This window comes from Carcharodon carcharias, chromosome 2, assembly GCF_017639515.1.
Source record: "Carcharodon carcharias isolate sCarCar2 chromosome 2, sCarCar2.pri, whole genome shotgun sequence".
In the NCBI taxonomy this organism is placed as follows: domain Eukaryota; kingdom Metazoa; phylum Chordata; class Chondrichthyes; order Lamniformes; family Lamnidae; genus Carcharodon; species Carcharodon carcharias.
Window position 1 is genome coordinate 192,981,594 of NC_054468.1, and position 15,945 is coordinate 192,997,538.

Below are 15,945 nucleotides of genomic sequence, written 5' to 3' on the forward strand. Positions count from 1 at the left end.
TCAGGCAGCATCTGTGGTGAGAAAGTGTTAAGTTTCATGTAGAGATACCTTTCATCTCCACCTAAAACTTAACTATGTTTCTCTCCACGGATGCTGCCTGACCTGCCGAGTATTACCAGCACTTTTTGTTTTTAGTTCAGATTTCCAGCATCCGCAGTATTTTGCCTTTGTTATTGCTGGTTTGCAATCGATAGGAATCATAGTAACAATGGTAACTATAGCTCATACTAGTCAATAAGATTTATGGACATCGTTCAGGTCTCACTGTATCAACAGGAACGCGATAATCTATTTGGTGGGGGTCACCTGACGAGTGACCTTGTGACACTATTTGGATGAATTAATTCGTGCACATAATCACCTCATCAAGCGAAAGGATATAATGTAATCCCAAAAGCTTCTGAATTCATAACATCAGCCAACGGAAGAGTTGTCTCTCCCCTGCCCCCCAAAAAGTTGTTTTGCCCTGATTGTAAAATTACCAGAATAAATTTAATGTTGTATTTAACCTCCTAGGGATAATACGATTTTTAAAAAAGATTGCTTTCATTTTGTGCATGGGTGGATGAAAAATATCCAGCCATAAAATGATACTCAACAAAGGTCTAATATGCAAAAGATCATGCCAATGTCATTATGCTGAAGTATTGACTTGTGTTGCAGTGTGGCAGATTAGATACCTCTTGGACCCCTTTTGCTGAAAGTCCAAGGAAAGAGAGTGTGTCTGCTGTATTAACTGCAAGTTAATGCTGGAACTGGCTGCCGCTGGGATCGCTCTCTCGCTGTCTGTGTACTGTCTCTCAGAATGTATGTACGCTCACAAACTCGCTCTCAGTCCCTGCCTGCCTGTGGTGACAAGTATACCTGAGCTCCGGCGGCTTTTCTCCCCCAGCTCCTTCTCTTCCTCCCCCTCCCCCCTCCCCTTTTCTCTTTCTCTGTCTTTCTGCCTCTCCTCCTCTTTCAATTCATACAGATTTCTCTCTCTCTCTCTCTCTTGTCTTCTTCCCCTCCCCACCTTCCTCACTAACCAACAGATGCCCGGTCAGTAATGGAGGATTTTCTATCCAACATGTAGGCGAGCGTTCCCTTCTCCGCTGGAGACTTTTATTTGAAAATAAGAGAGAAAGGTAAAACAAAAGAGAGAGAGAGAGAGAGGTGCAAGTGGGAAGAAATAAAGGAAAGGGAACAATTCGGCCTAGGCACTGAGTGTGAAGCCAAAATGTCGACCAGAACGCCATTGCCCACAGTGAATGAGCGCGACACAGAAAATGTAAGTGAGACAATGTTTCATTTTTATTATTGTTACTTTTATGTGAAGGTTTCAGCCGAGGACGCGGGGGCTTTAACGCTGCTCGCTGAAAGAATGCGTGTGTTTCTTGCTAAGGAGGGATGTTCTGATGTGTGACTGCACCGGGAGATGGTTCCAGCATATTTTTAAAAATCCCTTGTAGAGGAGCGGAGGCATTGACTCGCCTGCTTCATCGATCTCACAGGCCTCTCTCAATATAAGGGACAAGGGTTTTTCTGGGGAAAGATTACTTCCTTCAGGCTGAACTTAAAAATCCTGCCTTTCAATTTGATTCCCCCCCTTTCCCTCCTTTTACTCTCTGTCCTTCAGCCTGGAAATATCCATTTAAGGCTGCCTTTGACTGTAGGGAGCAGCTCAATGACAAGGAGCTGTTTACTGGACCACAAAAGAACCCCGTCCCTATTTAGTATCGCTCAATGCAGACTTTCCATCTGGCGCAGTAATTTTCAGTTTGATCTATTATTGTGGGAGTTTTTTTCCTTTGCTTTTGAGTTGACAACATATGAGACCATAATCTGCGTTATTAGCGATGTTTCTTTCACAATCTTTTCACTCCCTATATATTTGGAGGAGGAAAATGCGTTGATGGAAGGACTATGAAAACTGACGACTCACTGGCAGGGTTAAGGGTCAACCGCACAGCTACCTACTTCAAAACCAAAATATTACAAGTGCAAATTTTGTTTCTTCACTGACTTATTATTTAGTTGCATTGCATATTCTATCCTCTTCCCAAATTGGGCCTTTTTAATATTGATGCTTTTAGTCTCACTGTGCCTGTTATATTCAACAGGACGTTAACGTAAACAATTTGCATGCACTGCAAGGATTTTTAGTTTTGGACTTGTTAATTTGAGAGGAAGCCTGTTTTTTATATATTAAGTTTTCAGCAAGGGAGATTTGGTGTAAGTAACCGATAATGCTGAAGTCATCCAAGTACAATGACAGCACCTTTAGTATGCATTATGTGCATTGCTGTCCAATGATTCTTCAAGTATTCAAAGCTATGAATGTTGTAAATCAAAATTGTTGCATGCAATTAAAATGTATAGAGCACTATATAAGTGCTTATTGTGAAATAATTAATGTAGTGTGTACATGGCCACTTTTGCAGCACACTTCTCTTGATGGATATGGTGACTCTCAAATCCAGCCTTCCAAATCAAGTAGCAGACAAAACCTACCACGATGCAGAAATTCAGTGGCATCTACAACTGAAGAGCAACCCCACATTGGAAATTATAGGCTGCTAAAGACAATAGGCAAGGGAAACTTTGCAAAAGTAAAATTAGCACGACATGTTCTGACTGGAAGAGAAGTGAGTTTTACTTTGGTTGCTTCAGATTATCAGCATTTTATTTCCATTTCTGATGTATTCGTACTGTTTTTGAATTGGAGTTATTTCCTCGTTTTGTATTTAAATATATATTTTGAAGCATTTTAAAAGTTCTATTCTTCTACATCTCTACGTTTTTTTTTCTGATTTCATTTTCACATGGCCTATTGTTTCCATGTACCTTCCATTAGCCTGGAAGGCTGACCCAGTCATGGCTGAATCCCTCATTCTGTTTTGGAATTCCTGTGGCAAAGCAAAACAGGCATATGGACTACAATTTTGATATGCAAGATAGAGTAGCAACAACTCAAATGTTGCTATTCCGTTCCTTATCTTGGTATGTCTCTGAACACTTGGTGGAAGTAGCAGAGTTTTTGGTGTGCTCCTCGGAAGCCATCAGAACCAGTGTTTGTATGCTACCTTCTGTTATAATATACTTGAGTTAAAACTGGATGCTACAACATTGTAACCTTAGATTCTCTGTGTATTGTATCCTGTTTATTTCTCTTAAACGTTAGATTTTGTCAATATCAATTTTGTTGGAAGCTGAACTATTTAGAATACTGCAGGTTTTAATGATTTTTTTCTGTTGAAAATTTGCATGTGATACTTTAAAGATAAATGATTAGTTTTCTTAACTCTATCTAAATAAATTTCAGGCCTTGCACCCAGACAAGCTCCATTTATACAAAATGCTTGCTTTTGTGAGACGTTGGCAGAAATAAGAATGGAGCAGATTTGGGTGTCAGGCAGTCTTGAGGTTCATACTTATGACCACCTGGTCGTAAAATTGTGCATCCTATCTAATAAATATTTTAAGTATAGAATATCTTAACAAACAATCTGATTACTCTTAAAAATCATTTTCAGGTTGCTGTTAAAATAATTGACAAAACACAGCTGAATCCTACCAGTCTACAAAAGGTATAGTTTTATCTCCAATTACAAACTCATTTTTGCAGCTTTATCAATGGGGACAAACTAAGAAAATATGAATGAACTTGTTTTGTATTTGCATGCACAGAAATATTACTTTTAGTAACAAAAGGAATGGTGTTTTTGTGAACTTGGGATTTATGTGTGGACCTAGCAAGTGTAGGCCTAATGCAGTGTTACTATGTAAGCCTTAGTAAGGCAAGAGGAGTAACTGGCTATGTGCAGAAAATGTTCTCATTTGCTATTCACCTCCATGATATTTATTGTTTGCAACAAGAGTTGTAATAACTATTAAACTTTTGACTGAGAATCAGTACTTTTATGGACAATTGAGAGGAAGATCTTTATTGCATTGCTGTAGCTGTTATATTCACAAATATATATTAAGAATCACAGTAAAACTTAAACCAGAAAAAATGATTATCGCAAATCATTAGTTGCAATCATGAGATATGATACAGAATTCATTCATGGCATGTCTATAATAGTAATTTTACTGTCGGCGAGTGGGAGAGGGGCCCGCTCGCCAATGTGTAAAATGATGTGGGATGACGTCACCCCGCCCTATTTACATTTTCAGGAAGGCGGGGGCGCAGCAAAATCAGCTGCGGGCCTGCTGAACTGTCAATAGCCACTTGAGGCCATTGACAGGATCAATTAAGCAATTAAAGGACCTGCCCGTCCAACCTTAAGATTGGTGGGTAGGCCAGGAGCCCCAGCGGCAGTTAGAAAAAACATGAAACCTCATCCAGCGACGGGATGAAGTTTCATGTAGGGTTTTAAAAATTGTAATAAAGTTGTTATGGAAATTATGAACATGTCCCAACTCATGTGACATTATCACATGAGGGGACATGTAAGGGATTTTTTTTCCTCTATTTTTAATATTTTTCAAAGTCGAAGCGATCTCCCTGAGGCAGCACCTAGAAGAGTACGCTCTTGCGCTCTTTTGTGCGCACATGCTAAAGAGTGCACTCTTGATTTTAGGCCTCCCCCGCCTGCACAGGGAGCACATAGCGCTTTCCTGCGGACGTCATTCTGGGCGGGCCTTAATTGGCCTGCCCACATGAAATGGTGGTGCAGCCCATGATTGGGTCAGCTCCGCCCGACGAACAGAAAATTCAGCCCTATGTGTTTTAGGGATTGTGAATGTTCATTGTGACTCACAACAAATAACAAGTTTCTGTACTGATGAAACATATTTCTTATTACAGTATTAATCTGTTTTAAAGATATAGGAGCACTTTTCCTTGCCAGCAAGAGTTACATTATTTTTATTGTTGTGTTTGTATTGAGGACTATTGAACACTTTGAGTTTGGTTGGGGTTGTGGGATGGGAAATAATATACGGATGATGGACATTAGTGCTTTTGTAAAACCCTTGTTATGTATAGCTTAAAGGGTGCAGTACCCCTGAAGATGTCTTTGGGAAACCTTTTTTTTGGGAAGGGAGCAGAGCAACATCTAAATTGTTTCACCATTGCATTATTAACAACTGATGAGATTTGTTTTACCACGATGTATGTATGACCTGTTTGTAAATGAAAGATAGTTTAATACACTTTATTGAAGACATTTTTGTGGACTTAAATGAAACATAAATACTTTTAACACTATGTCAACAACCCTATCCAGAATCAAATATAGATGTAAAAGGCAATAAATGATTCATCACCCATTTCATTATTTTTTCACTTTGAAGAAAGTTGATTTCAAGATATTACAGTTGCTATGAGGACAAATCTTGTCGTATTTTAACTTTTCATAATCAAGAAGGGTGAGAGGAGGTTTGTGTGGAGCATAAACACAGGCATAGACACGTTGGGCTAAGTGGCCTGTTTCTGTGCTGTATACTTGATGTTTTGACCATTCTATTCTTGCGTGTTGGTATGAAGTTATTTAAAACAGAACCAAATCATTTTTCAGGAGGTTCTGATGTATACTGTAAGAGCGAAACTTAAACGTTTCATGAAACCATCAGAAACTGAGATTGGATTATAACCAAAAGTCACTATTATTTTTGTATCATACATATTCTGCTCCATTTTCTTGCTGCTGGTTATGGTCTGTGAAATCTGTCATTGTGGTCTTGCAAAGACTGTTTTTATGTTGCATGACAGGAAGAGGGGACAAAAATACTCAGCCACATCATGTCAGAGGGAGGGCAAGTAAAGCATGAGTGGCTTAAAACACCTTAACCAAAAGATTTGACCATAAGACATAGGAGCAGAAATTAGGCCATTCAGCCCATTGAGTCTGCTCTGCCATTCAATCATGGATGATAAGTTTCTCAACCCCATTCTCCCGGCTTCTCCCCGTAACCTCTGATCCCCTTACCAATCAAGAACCTATCTATCTCGGTCTTAAATACACTCAATGACCTGGCCTCCACAGCCTTCTGTGGCAATGAATTCCATAGATTCACTACTCTCTGGCTATAGAAGTTTCTCCTCATCTCTGTTCTAAAAGGTCTTCCCTTTTCTCTGAGGCTGCGCCCTCGGGTCCTAGTCTCTCCTACTAATGGAAACACCTTTCCCATGTCCACTGTATCCAGGCCTTTCAGTATTCTGTAAGTTTCAATCAGATCCCCCCTCATCCTTCTAAACTCCATCGCGTATAGACCCAGAGTCCTCAAACGTTCCTCTTTCGTTAAGCCTTTCATTCCTGGGATCGTTCTCGTGAACCTCCTCTGGACCCTCTCCAGGGCCAGCACATACTTCCTGAGATACGGGGTCCAAAATTGCTCTCAATATTCTAAATGTGGTCTGACCAGAGCCATATAAAGCTTCAGCAGCACATCCCTGCCTTTATATTCTAGTCCTCTTGAAATAAATGCCAACATTGCTTTCTTGTATGACCTGTTTGTAAATGAAAGATAGTTTAATACACTTTATTGAAGACATTTTTGTGGACTTAAAAGAAACATAAATACTTTTAACACTGTTATTTTTTATCTAAGTAGTACTATGCCAGATACATATAACTGTTTGAGAAAAATTTGTAATATATCATGAAACTGAATCATTGCCTCTTTGTACTGCACCACGATGTGTGAACCCCTTTTTGGTCAATTCATATATTCCTGCAGACCCATTTTACCCCTTCTCATTAACTTCACTAGTTGGGTTGTCCACTTTCCTTTCTGACTCTTAATTTACTTGGATTATGGACATTGGGAATGACATGGGGAAGTCTAAATTTCCTTTGGAATCTTTTTGTATCAGTATTTTTTAATTACAGCATACATTTTCCCTAAAAGTAGTGTTTCACATTTTATTGCCATTTTACGCTCTCTCCTTGCCTACTGTTAAATTCTTAAAAGAAATTTCAGTGATTCATAATGAATTTTATGGTTTGAGATTTTTTGTTTTGTAAGGTAACTTACAATAAACTACAGGCCTCTAGCTGTGGTAAAATGTGAGAAGTTTGCAGTTGTTCTTCCTTTTATCATCCTGTGAGTGTGACTGATCATTTCACAGTCCAATGAAAGAATAATTTGTATTTGAGTTATTATTGGTTCTCATACAGAAGAATGATTGATTATGTAACAGCTGTCAGCAATATATGGGATATTTCACAACTATTGGAGACAAATAATTATAAAACAGGCATTTTGTTTGGCTCGAGGTCAAGGCACTTCTTTGTGTGTAAAAATAAACCCTGCTAATTCTAGTGAAAGCTGCTCAGAATGCATAAGTGAAGGATTTGGAAAATTGAAATGCACATATGAGGCTAAAGTAGCCTGTGTCAGTCATTATTGCTCCTCCAGATCAGCCTACATTAACCTCAAAGAATTTTTGTGTAGGATGAGGAAAAATTTTGCTTGGGGTGGGGTGGAAAGAAATAAGGTTGGTTTATTGATAGAACTGTCAGGGTTGTGGCATGATGGTTAGAGACTGCTGAAAAATACTATATATTTCTAGCGTATTTTCCGACGAGGGTTTCATCTTTTACAATGACTTATTGGCTTCCTTTATTGTCACTATGGCCCAAAAAGGAAAAGTACAATCTGAGTTTGGAGAGTTTTTTCCTTTTGTGTAGCATCCAATTACTGCTGATGAATATGGTTTATGACCATCACTTGCCAAATTCCATCTATAATTTTTGAGTGAAAATGGCAGTGGATTGTTTAGGTCTAAATAAATAAAGAACCTGCCCTCCTTCCAAAAGTATACACCAGTTTGGTTTGTGTAAAAAGAGAATGTTTTCAAGGAAACTTTTAAGCTAATGTATACCCTGGAAACCTCAAGAATTGTGCTCTTCAGCTCTAAAAGTAAAGTTTTATGTTTTATTGCTGTTTTTGTGCCCTTTTTTCTGCTCTAAGATTAAATTATTAAAAAGATTTCTTAATGAATTTTGTGATTTGAGATTTTTAAGGCTTCATTCATATTTTGCTAAGTTATTTGCAAATCGATTAATAGCTTTGAACTTTTTAATTAAAAAATACAGATTGAGGGTAAAAGATTTAAAGAAGTTCTTCCTTTTTGCTAATATGCATTAGTGATAAATCTTGTCCCTATAGTTGGTGTATGATTGTGGGTTAACATTTTGAAATATTACAACCCTACATATCTATTTTAAATACAACAAGTAAACTTTTAACAAAGCAAGTGCAGGCAAACAAGTAGTGCTGTGATTCAAATAGTCCTTAATGCTTTTAGTTAAATAGGAAGATTGACAACTGGTAAGAACTTTTTTCTCCTGGCTCGGATTTAACCATTGTTTTATTTCTTGCGTGCTTAAATATTGCTTTTCTTTAGGTCCTGAAAATAAATCGCTTGATTTTACAAATTAGGCTTTGTTTTATGTCCAAAATCTTTGAGAAAAATGAAATAAACCTTTGTTAGACATTCCTACCCATTGGTTATTAAAACTTGCTGATATCTTCTTGCTTTGCTTATGGTTAATGGAGTTAGTTATACTTGTGAAACACAGTTTTTGATTAGCTTCTAAATTGAAATGTCCCCTTAAGATTCAGTAAACCAAGCGAGAGTAATTTAAATAGATCTTGAGACCAATCATAGTTTAATTGCCATTTGATGAGGAAAGTTTACAGATTGCCAGGTGCTTGTAAATTTACAGCCCCAGATTAGGAAAGAAAAGCATGTTTTGAGTTGTAATTGTCTTCCAACATTCTCAGTTGAGGTGATTTACAGATATTACACTTTATTTGGATTTGGATAGATTCGGTTTTTTCCTAAAAGCTTTGAGTATAATTCTCAATTGTAGAAGTCCAATTTTAAAATGGGCAAAATGATGATTGTAATGAAGATGTATCTTGGTACAAAACCTATTTCACCTAAGGAAATTTAATTTGGGTACCTTTTGAGTATTTCTTAGCAACAGAATATCTGTTTTTTGTTGCCAAATTTTTCAGTTTTTCTTCCATGGCATGTCTGCAATGTAATGTAAGTAGCTTTTTGTTTTTAAAAGGCTTATTTTGTCCAGTATAATGTAATATTTCATTCTACAGCATGTAAGCAAGACGGAGTATGAATTTTCCTGATTATTTATAAAACTGGCATTGTGGTTCCATTTTCATGTCTTGCAGGCAATATTGCTGTATGATTATCCAGATTTAGGTTGTGTTAGGCAGTCGAACAGCCATAATAACATACACTGTACAATGAGATCCTTCCGCTAGCCAGTGCTTTAAAAGACATATAAAAATTAATTAGGTTTCTTGGTGAATTGGTGAATCAAATAAACAGTCAGCCTTTTGTACATGTATGTAGGATTTTGGGATATTTGCAAACACTCAGCCATACAGTTGCAAGACTTTTCCTTCTGATCTATTTATTCACTTCAGCAAAAGGAAATACTACATTTAACCTAAAGTTGGAGACTATCGATGAACAGTTCTTGTTATTTTCTATTGCTTGTAACCTAAGCTGTTGCCTTAGTATGGTCTGTCACATAGCTGTCATCTCAACTGATACCTGTTTCTTTGTGTAAAGATGTATTTGCTTTACATTTCATAATGTACATATTTTTTGCGGATTGTACATGGTACCCTGTTGCTATTCCATCTCCTCTTCTATGGTTAACTGCTCAAGAGGAATAGACAGAAACAGATTAATGTAGCATTTGGATAAATCATTAGTGATCCATTTAATTTTACAATATATACAATATTCCACCTCTGAGGTGACAGGTAGTGGCTCTGTGCTGTTTTGAAGAAGAATTTATTTGACTTTCCTGTGTTATTTGGTAAACTTGTAGTCTTGTCATTAGCAATTTGTGCTACTAACAACATCAAAATGGTAGTTTTTAAAATAGTTTTTTTCTCATTTTTCCCCCTTTTTAAGTTACCACCTGTGAGCATTTTATCTGTCTAAGCAGAAAAGAATGGTTAGATCCACTCATTTGGCCACATCTTTGCTTTATGCTGCAATTTACTCTCCAAGACACATTTACTTCAATTTCCCACCCCATATTTGTTGGTCAGCATGTTGCAAAGACCACCGTCCACTCAGTCATTTAACCTGCAGCTTCAATACCTCTGTATGAGGTTATCAAATTTGAGGTTGTAATTTGCACTTATGACTTTGGTCATGTGTCTGGCAAATTTTTGTGAGATGCTTAATTTCACCTTTGCCCATATACAATTTCTTAATTGAGGAATCAGGCAGGCAACTGACTTGCAGGTTTCCATCAGTGCTACTGTTGAATATGCTGTGAAGCATGTGGCACCAGCCTGGGATGCTTTATTTGCTTTTGCACAGCCCAACTCTATGCAATGGAGTTTCTACCCGCAGATGATCTTAATTATTTGGAGGGCATTAAGCTAGTGGACTACAGTGGTCTTCACCTGCAAGGTTACTGAAGTGCCATTGAAGGTGGAGCCCCTTCCACCCATCAGTGAAGCACCTGATGTGCTGCTTATTTTATTCTAATTGGAGTCTTAGATCTGTTATTCTGTTTTGTGTGCATGTTTTTTTTTAGTCAGATTGTTTCCATGTTTGTGTGTATTTTTTAATGATGGGGTTGGCAGTGTAAGAAGGCCTACTGATAATAGAGAGGCTGGTTAGTTGCTGGGTTTAAATCCAGCCAAAAGGCAATTGGCAAAAATGAATGGAAGACAAATGGGAGCAGTAGGGGAGAGGGAGGAAGTGAAAAGAAGATTGCAGTGAACAAGACAGGAATAAAATGAAGTAAAAACTGTGAAGGACAGTAAGTGGATGCTCCTGTGGATGCTGTCAACATTGATGTTCAATTCAATTGAATTAATTCTTGGAGCTTGCTAGATTTGAGTGACTGTAATCATCTCATTTGCCATGATTTTGAAAGTTTCAGATGCCCCCTCCCACCCCTGATTTTAATAATGCGGACTATATACCCTGAGTACTAGTATTCAAGTTCCCTGTTAAAATAAATGCCATAAGACTTGTTCACAATTTTAAATAATAGTATAACTAATAGGTTACCATCACCTTTCCCTTCTGCAAGGTAATGTTTGGGAAATTAAAATGTGTGTAATTCCCTCATGATTCAGTTGGGAAATGCACTACCCCATGTGGAAGTGAGGTTCCAGGTTTGACTGCTAATCTGTGCTCTGTTAGTTAGGAAGGAGAAAAATCAGACAAAGCTATCTGTTGTATTATGGTGCGTGGTGGTTTCTCGATGATGAGATCTCGAGACTTGTATATTTAAACATGAATGCTTTATTGTTAATCTTTTAACTATTTACAGATCTAAGGTGACTGTCATGCATGGTGCTGTTATATCCATGCAAGCTGAATTCCAGAGGGTTCTTTCCAGACTGTTCTCATTCTATTACCATGTGACTCTATACATCATACCATAGGTGGTGCTGTTCTCCAGTCCCATGTTAACCCTTATTTTGCTGAGCACTTTTACATTACAGTGGCACACACACACCTACATCATGCAACATCCACCTTTCCTCACCAAGGCAAACTTTGCATCCTTCCAATGGAGTATTACAATATAATCTTTACTTGCTGCCCCTGCTCCCCCATCTCAAGTCTCTGACTGTATAAATTCAGACAGTCTTGAGGCTTGAAGTTTTTTCACATCTTGGTCTGTCATGTTTGGAGGAATGGCAGTAGTACTCTTGTTTCTGGTACTGACCATCTCCATTTGATTCATTTTTTGTGCTCCTTCGAGTTGCGTTTCTCCTTAACAGCTCGTCTGCTTTCTTTTAGGCACCAAGTGTTTGTCCCATTCCTTCCTCAGGGAATGTGCACTCGTTCATCCCTAGAGTGGATGCGCGTTTTTTTTTTCCGTGGTGTCTGCCATATTCTTCCTGGATATATACGTTTTGCAAATGGAACCTTCATTTCCACTTGTTTCACAATTTCAGCAAAATATTTGTTTGCTGTTTTATTTTCAAATCCTTTTGCAAGCTTATGAATCTTTTCATTCAGCTCAGCTTTTTCTTCTTCTAGTGCCTTGCACTTCAGTGTCAGATTTATATTTTTGGATCTCATTTCTGTCTCTTTCTTTCTCTGCCTGCAACAGAACTTTGTCCTTATGCTTCATTTTGGATTCATTGAGGTCAGGTCTATCTCTGGCAAAGTCTTAACTTGTTTCAGTCCTGTAATTGTACTACTTATGGCTTCACTATCCACTGGCAGTTTGGAAAAGCAGCCTTTTTCTTTCAATGCCTCCCTTTTTCCATTCAACTCCTTCTTCAACTCTTCAGTTTGTTTCTTTTAACTTTCAGCTTCCTCCTGGATTATGGAACATTGCTGAGCCTTCTCTGCCTACTGGTTCTTCAGTTTGTTTATAGCAACGTTAAATTTATTTTCCTTTTCTTTGTAATTTTCTAGAAGAATAAACTCTCTCCTAAGGAATTCTTCTAGTGTGTGAAGTTTTGTCAACAGGTTTTCCTTTTTCTTTGCGAAGCTTGCTTGCTTCATCTTGAGTTTCCCTGTAATTCAGCATAGTCTCCTTGAGTTTCTTCTGCTGTGCTTCCATTCTGCTGTTTAAGAAAGTCTTCATTTCTTCATGTTGCTGAATGGTTACACATTCCTTTTGCAATTGATTTTGAAGGACACTCAATTGTTTTTTCAACTGTTCATTTTCTTGTTGGTCTCTTGCCAACTCACTCTGGGCTTCAGTACATTGTTTCGTTGTTACTGATAATACCAATGCAGCTTTTTCTGAAGTAATATCCAACATCCTGTGTAGCTCCTCATGTCTTTCTGTGATTCTTCAGTGAGTCTTTCAGGGTTGCAACTTCTTTGTGTGCCTTTTCTGCCTGCTGTTTTGCCTGGCTGTACATCTGGTTGAGTTTTCCCAACTCCTGCTTTGATTTGCTAACTGTGGAATTGAGAGTCGTTATTTCCTCCTATTACCTTTGTGTCGTCTCTGAAATTTGTTTGTTCAGATCTCGAACAGCTTGGTTCATTGATGACTTCAGTTTATTGTGTGTTTTCAGAGGTATATACTCAGCTTGAATCTTGCGCTTCAAATCTTCCAGTTCAGCTCTGATGTGAAGATTTACTTTTTGCATATTTTGTTTCTTTTGAGTTACCTCAGATAGCTTTCCTTCATTTCATAGCCATCTGTTCACTCTGCACTGTTGTCTGTCTCCCTCACTCTGGGGTCTTTTGGCTCCCTCTTATGGGGGTTGTCTGTTGCCCTCCCTCTCAGGTCTTTGGTTGCAGCCTTTCTGGGGTCTCTTGTTGCCCTCGGCAGAGTTTCCTTGTCTATGCGGTCTCTTCTAAATTTCTGTCCATGGCTAGTTTCTTGTAGTTACAGCTTTAAATTGTGTTGCCTCTTTAAGACTGAGTGCACTAACCTTTTTTTTTACACTCAGGCTGTTGGCTTTCTTTGTAGCGAGTTTCCTGTGCTTTATTGCTTTGGTGGGCTATCCGGCAATTGTGGCTGCTTTTTAAAAAATTCTTCATAAAACCTTTAGAACTGCAGCAACTCTTTTATGGGTGATTTTTAGTTTTTTGGAACTCTGCAGGTCTTTTTTTCCTTCGAATGTCCTACATTTGGGAAGACTTGGTGGGCTTGCGTTCTGACCGGGGCTCTTTTTTAACTTAAAGCTGCAGCACTTAGTTCTGTGTTCTCTGCTTGCTGTGAAGGGGATTTTTTTCCACTTTTTTTTGTTATACTCTGCAGGTTTTCTTAACTCTGCAGTTTTCCCTCATGACTCTGCCAGACATTTTTTTTAAACCTTTTTTTCACTTGCAGCTTTCTTTCAGCTGCCCTCTGTACGTAGAGCCCTTGGGGCCGCCACCTACTTTAAAATGTAAGTACAGCTACTTTTATTGTATTTTTGCTCACCAACTTGTGAACTGTGTCACTCAGGTTCTTGCTAGTTTCTGTAATAGACTCCCACTCACTCTGGTGAATTCCTCACTTTCAAGTCTGTAGTGAAGCTTTTTCAACCTTTACTTCAAGTTTTCTTCTTAGTGTACGTCTCTCTAGTTAGGCTTCAGTTGCTTTTTACTGAGGTTCACGTATTTAGCTGCCACCTTTCATATCACCATGGATCACTATGTTGGATTATGGTACTCCCTCTGATGTGATATCTTTTGGGAGCTCCCAGCGCTGCCAACCATGTTGTATTATGAGCATAGCGGTGTCTCAATGATGAGATATTGAGACTATATTTCAACATGAACCCTTTATTGTTAATCTTTAACTACTTACAGGTCCAAGGTTACTGTCATGCATGTGCTGTTACCTCTGTGCAGGCTGGTTCCAGAGTGTTCTTTCTAGACTGTTCTCTGTCTATTACCATGTGACTTTATATATCATACCGTGGGTGGTGCTATTCTCCAGTCCCACATTAACCCTTGCTCTGCTGAATCCTTGCTCTGTCGGGCACATTTACATTATAGTGGCATGCAGGCACATACAATATCATACAACATTATCCTTGATTGGTAAACAGTAAATCAGTGTGCAAAATGAATGTTGTCTGAAGGCAACATTTAAGGTTGATTGTAATGCTTCCCCAAGTTGAATACATTACTATTGAGGCTCACACATGAGGAATGGTTGCTTGGGGGAGGTGCTGGAGAGCAGTTAACACTGTACATCATACTCTAGGATGAACCATGATTCAGCTATTGTAGCTGAGGAGGGGAGAAAAATTATCTGCAGGGACAGTGATCCATATTCAAAATCCACTTGCTGATGGAGTTGTTATTGTCTTTGACTCAGCTGTGAGATCTGATGTGATAGAATTTCAGTTGGCTCTCAGTTCAGGATGATAAAATGTGTAATTATCTTAAAAGATAGAATGGACAAATTGATGCTGTAACCACACACCATTTTGTTGCCTTTAAATAATTTACTAAATGCTGTAATTGTGAATTGGAATATACACCTATTGTTTTAGGAGGGTTTGGATACTTAATTTTTGTCACATTTCATAGCAGTTAAACAGGTGTTTTCATTGAATACTGATAAGACTTGACTCTGTCCAGCAGTGACTTGATTTTGTGTTTGCATTTGTATAGTGAGAACTTGATATGCGGTTTGATTGCCTGTAATAATTAAATTGGAATAGTAATTCATGTTTGAAATCAAGAGCATACTGATAGTCATAGTAAAATTTAAAGTTCAGAAGGTTTCTCCCTGTCTTGCTGTCTAATGGTTTTCTGCTACAGATGGGAAAAGTCAAACAAATTCAAAAAATCACATCATTAATTCAGCAAGACATCTCTTCTGTGTGGATTTTTTAAAAATTAAAATTAGGCTATTGACGTCGAACCATTTTAAACCTTCATGCCTCATGAATCTCAGTTCAGATCTGAAGAAATATTTATGTGATCAAAGTTTGATATAGGGAGAAAATTAGGGACATTTTAATATTGCCCTTATGTTTCCAGTAGTTGGCTTCAGTATAAGTAGTATAAGTATCCTTGAAAACACTTGCATCCCCCACCACCCCCCATCAAAATCAAACTATAAAGTCCTGAGAAGTAGCTCGTGTTGTTGTTCAACAAATGATTTATAGCTGTACAATGGATAATAAAATTCAAGTTTGTAACAATGTAAATTATCAGGGGTGGTAGTTCAAGTGGACAAGTAGGTGTTTTTGGCATACAGATTATTTGGTGAGTAGGTGTCTTTGATCTGTTTTTCTTAAAGAGGAACAGGCATATTCAGCCTAATAATTTTGATTTCTAAAAATGAATATGCCACCTCCTTTTTGTGTTAGCTTGAATATAAAAGGTTAAAGAGGTATGTATTCAGGCTCATTCTCTTCTCTGCAGCTTGACATTGCCAAGGAGGTTTGACAATAATGAACTGCTGCATGTTGCTATCATGAATTCTTCTTGTGCTCACTGTTGAGGTGATCAAAATTTAAATTAACTTGAGAATCAGGTATGTCTCTGTAAGAGCAGGAGAAGCCTTACTGTCTTGACCCCTA

General features: G+C 38.0%; 1 protein-coding gene across 9 annotated transcripts in view; it reads left to right on the plus strand.

The window, feature by feature from the left end:
* Window positions 1-771: 771 nt before the first annotated feature.
* Window positions 772-15,945, plus strand: part of mark1 (MAP/microtubule affinity-regulating kinase 1) — a 203,446-nt gene continuing 188,272 nt past the window's right edge. For 3 of the 9 annotated variants that reach the window (XM_041215941.1, XM_041215976.1, XM_041215958.1), the window contains exons 1-3: window positions 816-1,270; window positions 2,424-2,627; window positions 3,516-3,569. In XM_041215941.1, the coding sequence (XP_041071875.1) occupies window positions 1,220-1,270; window positions 2,424-2,627; window positions 3,516-3,569 (309 nt within the window). In that variant the 5' untranslated portion in view covers window positions 816-1,219. The other 6 variants (XM_041215924.1, XM_041215986.1, XM_041216010.1 and 3 more) reach the window with 4 other exon arrangements.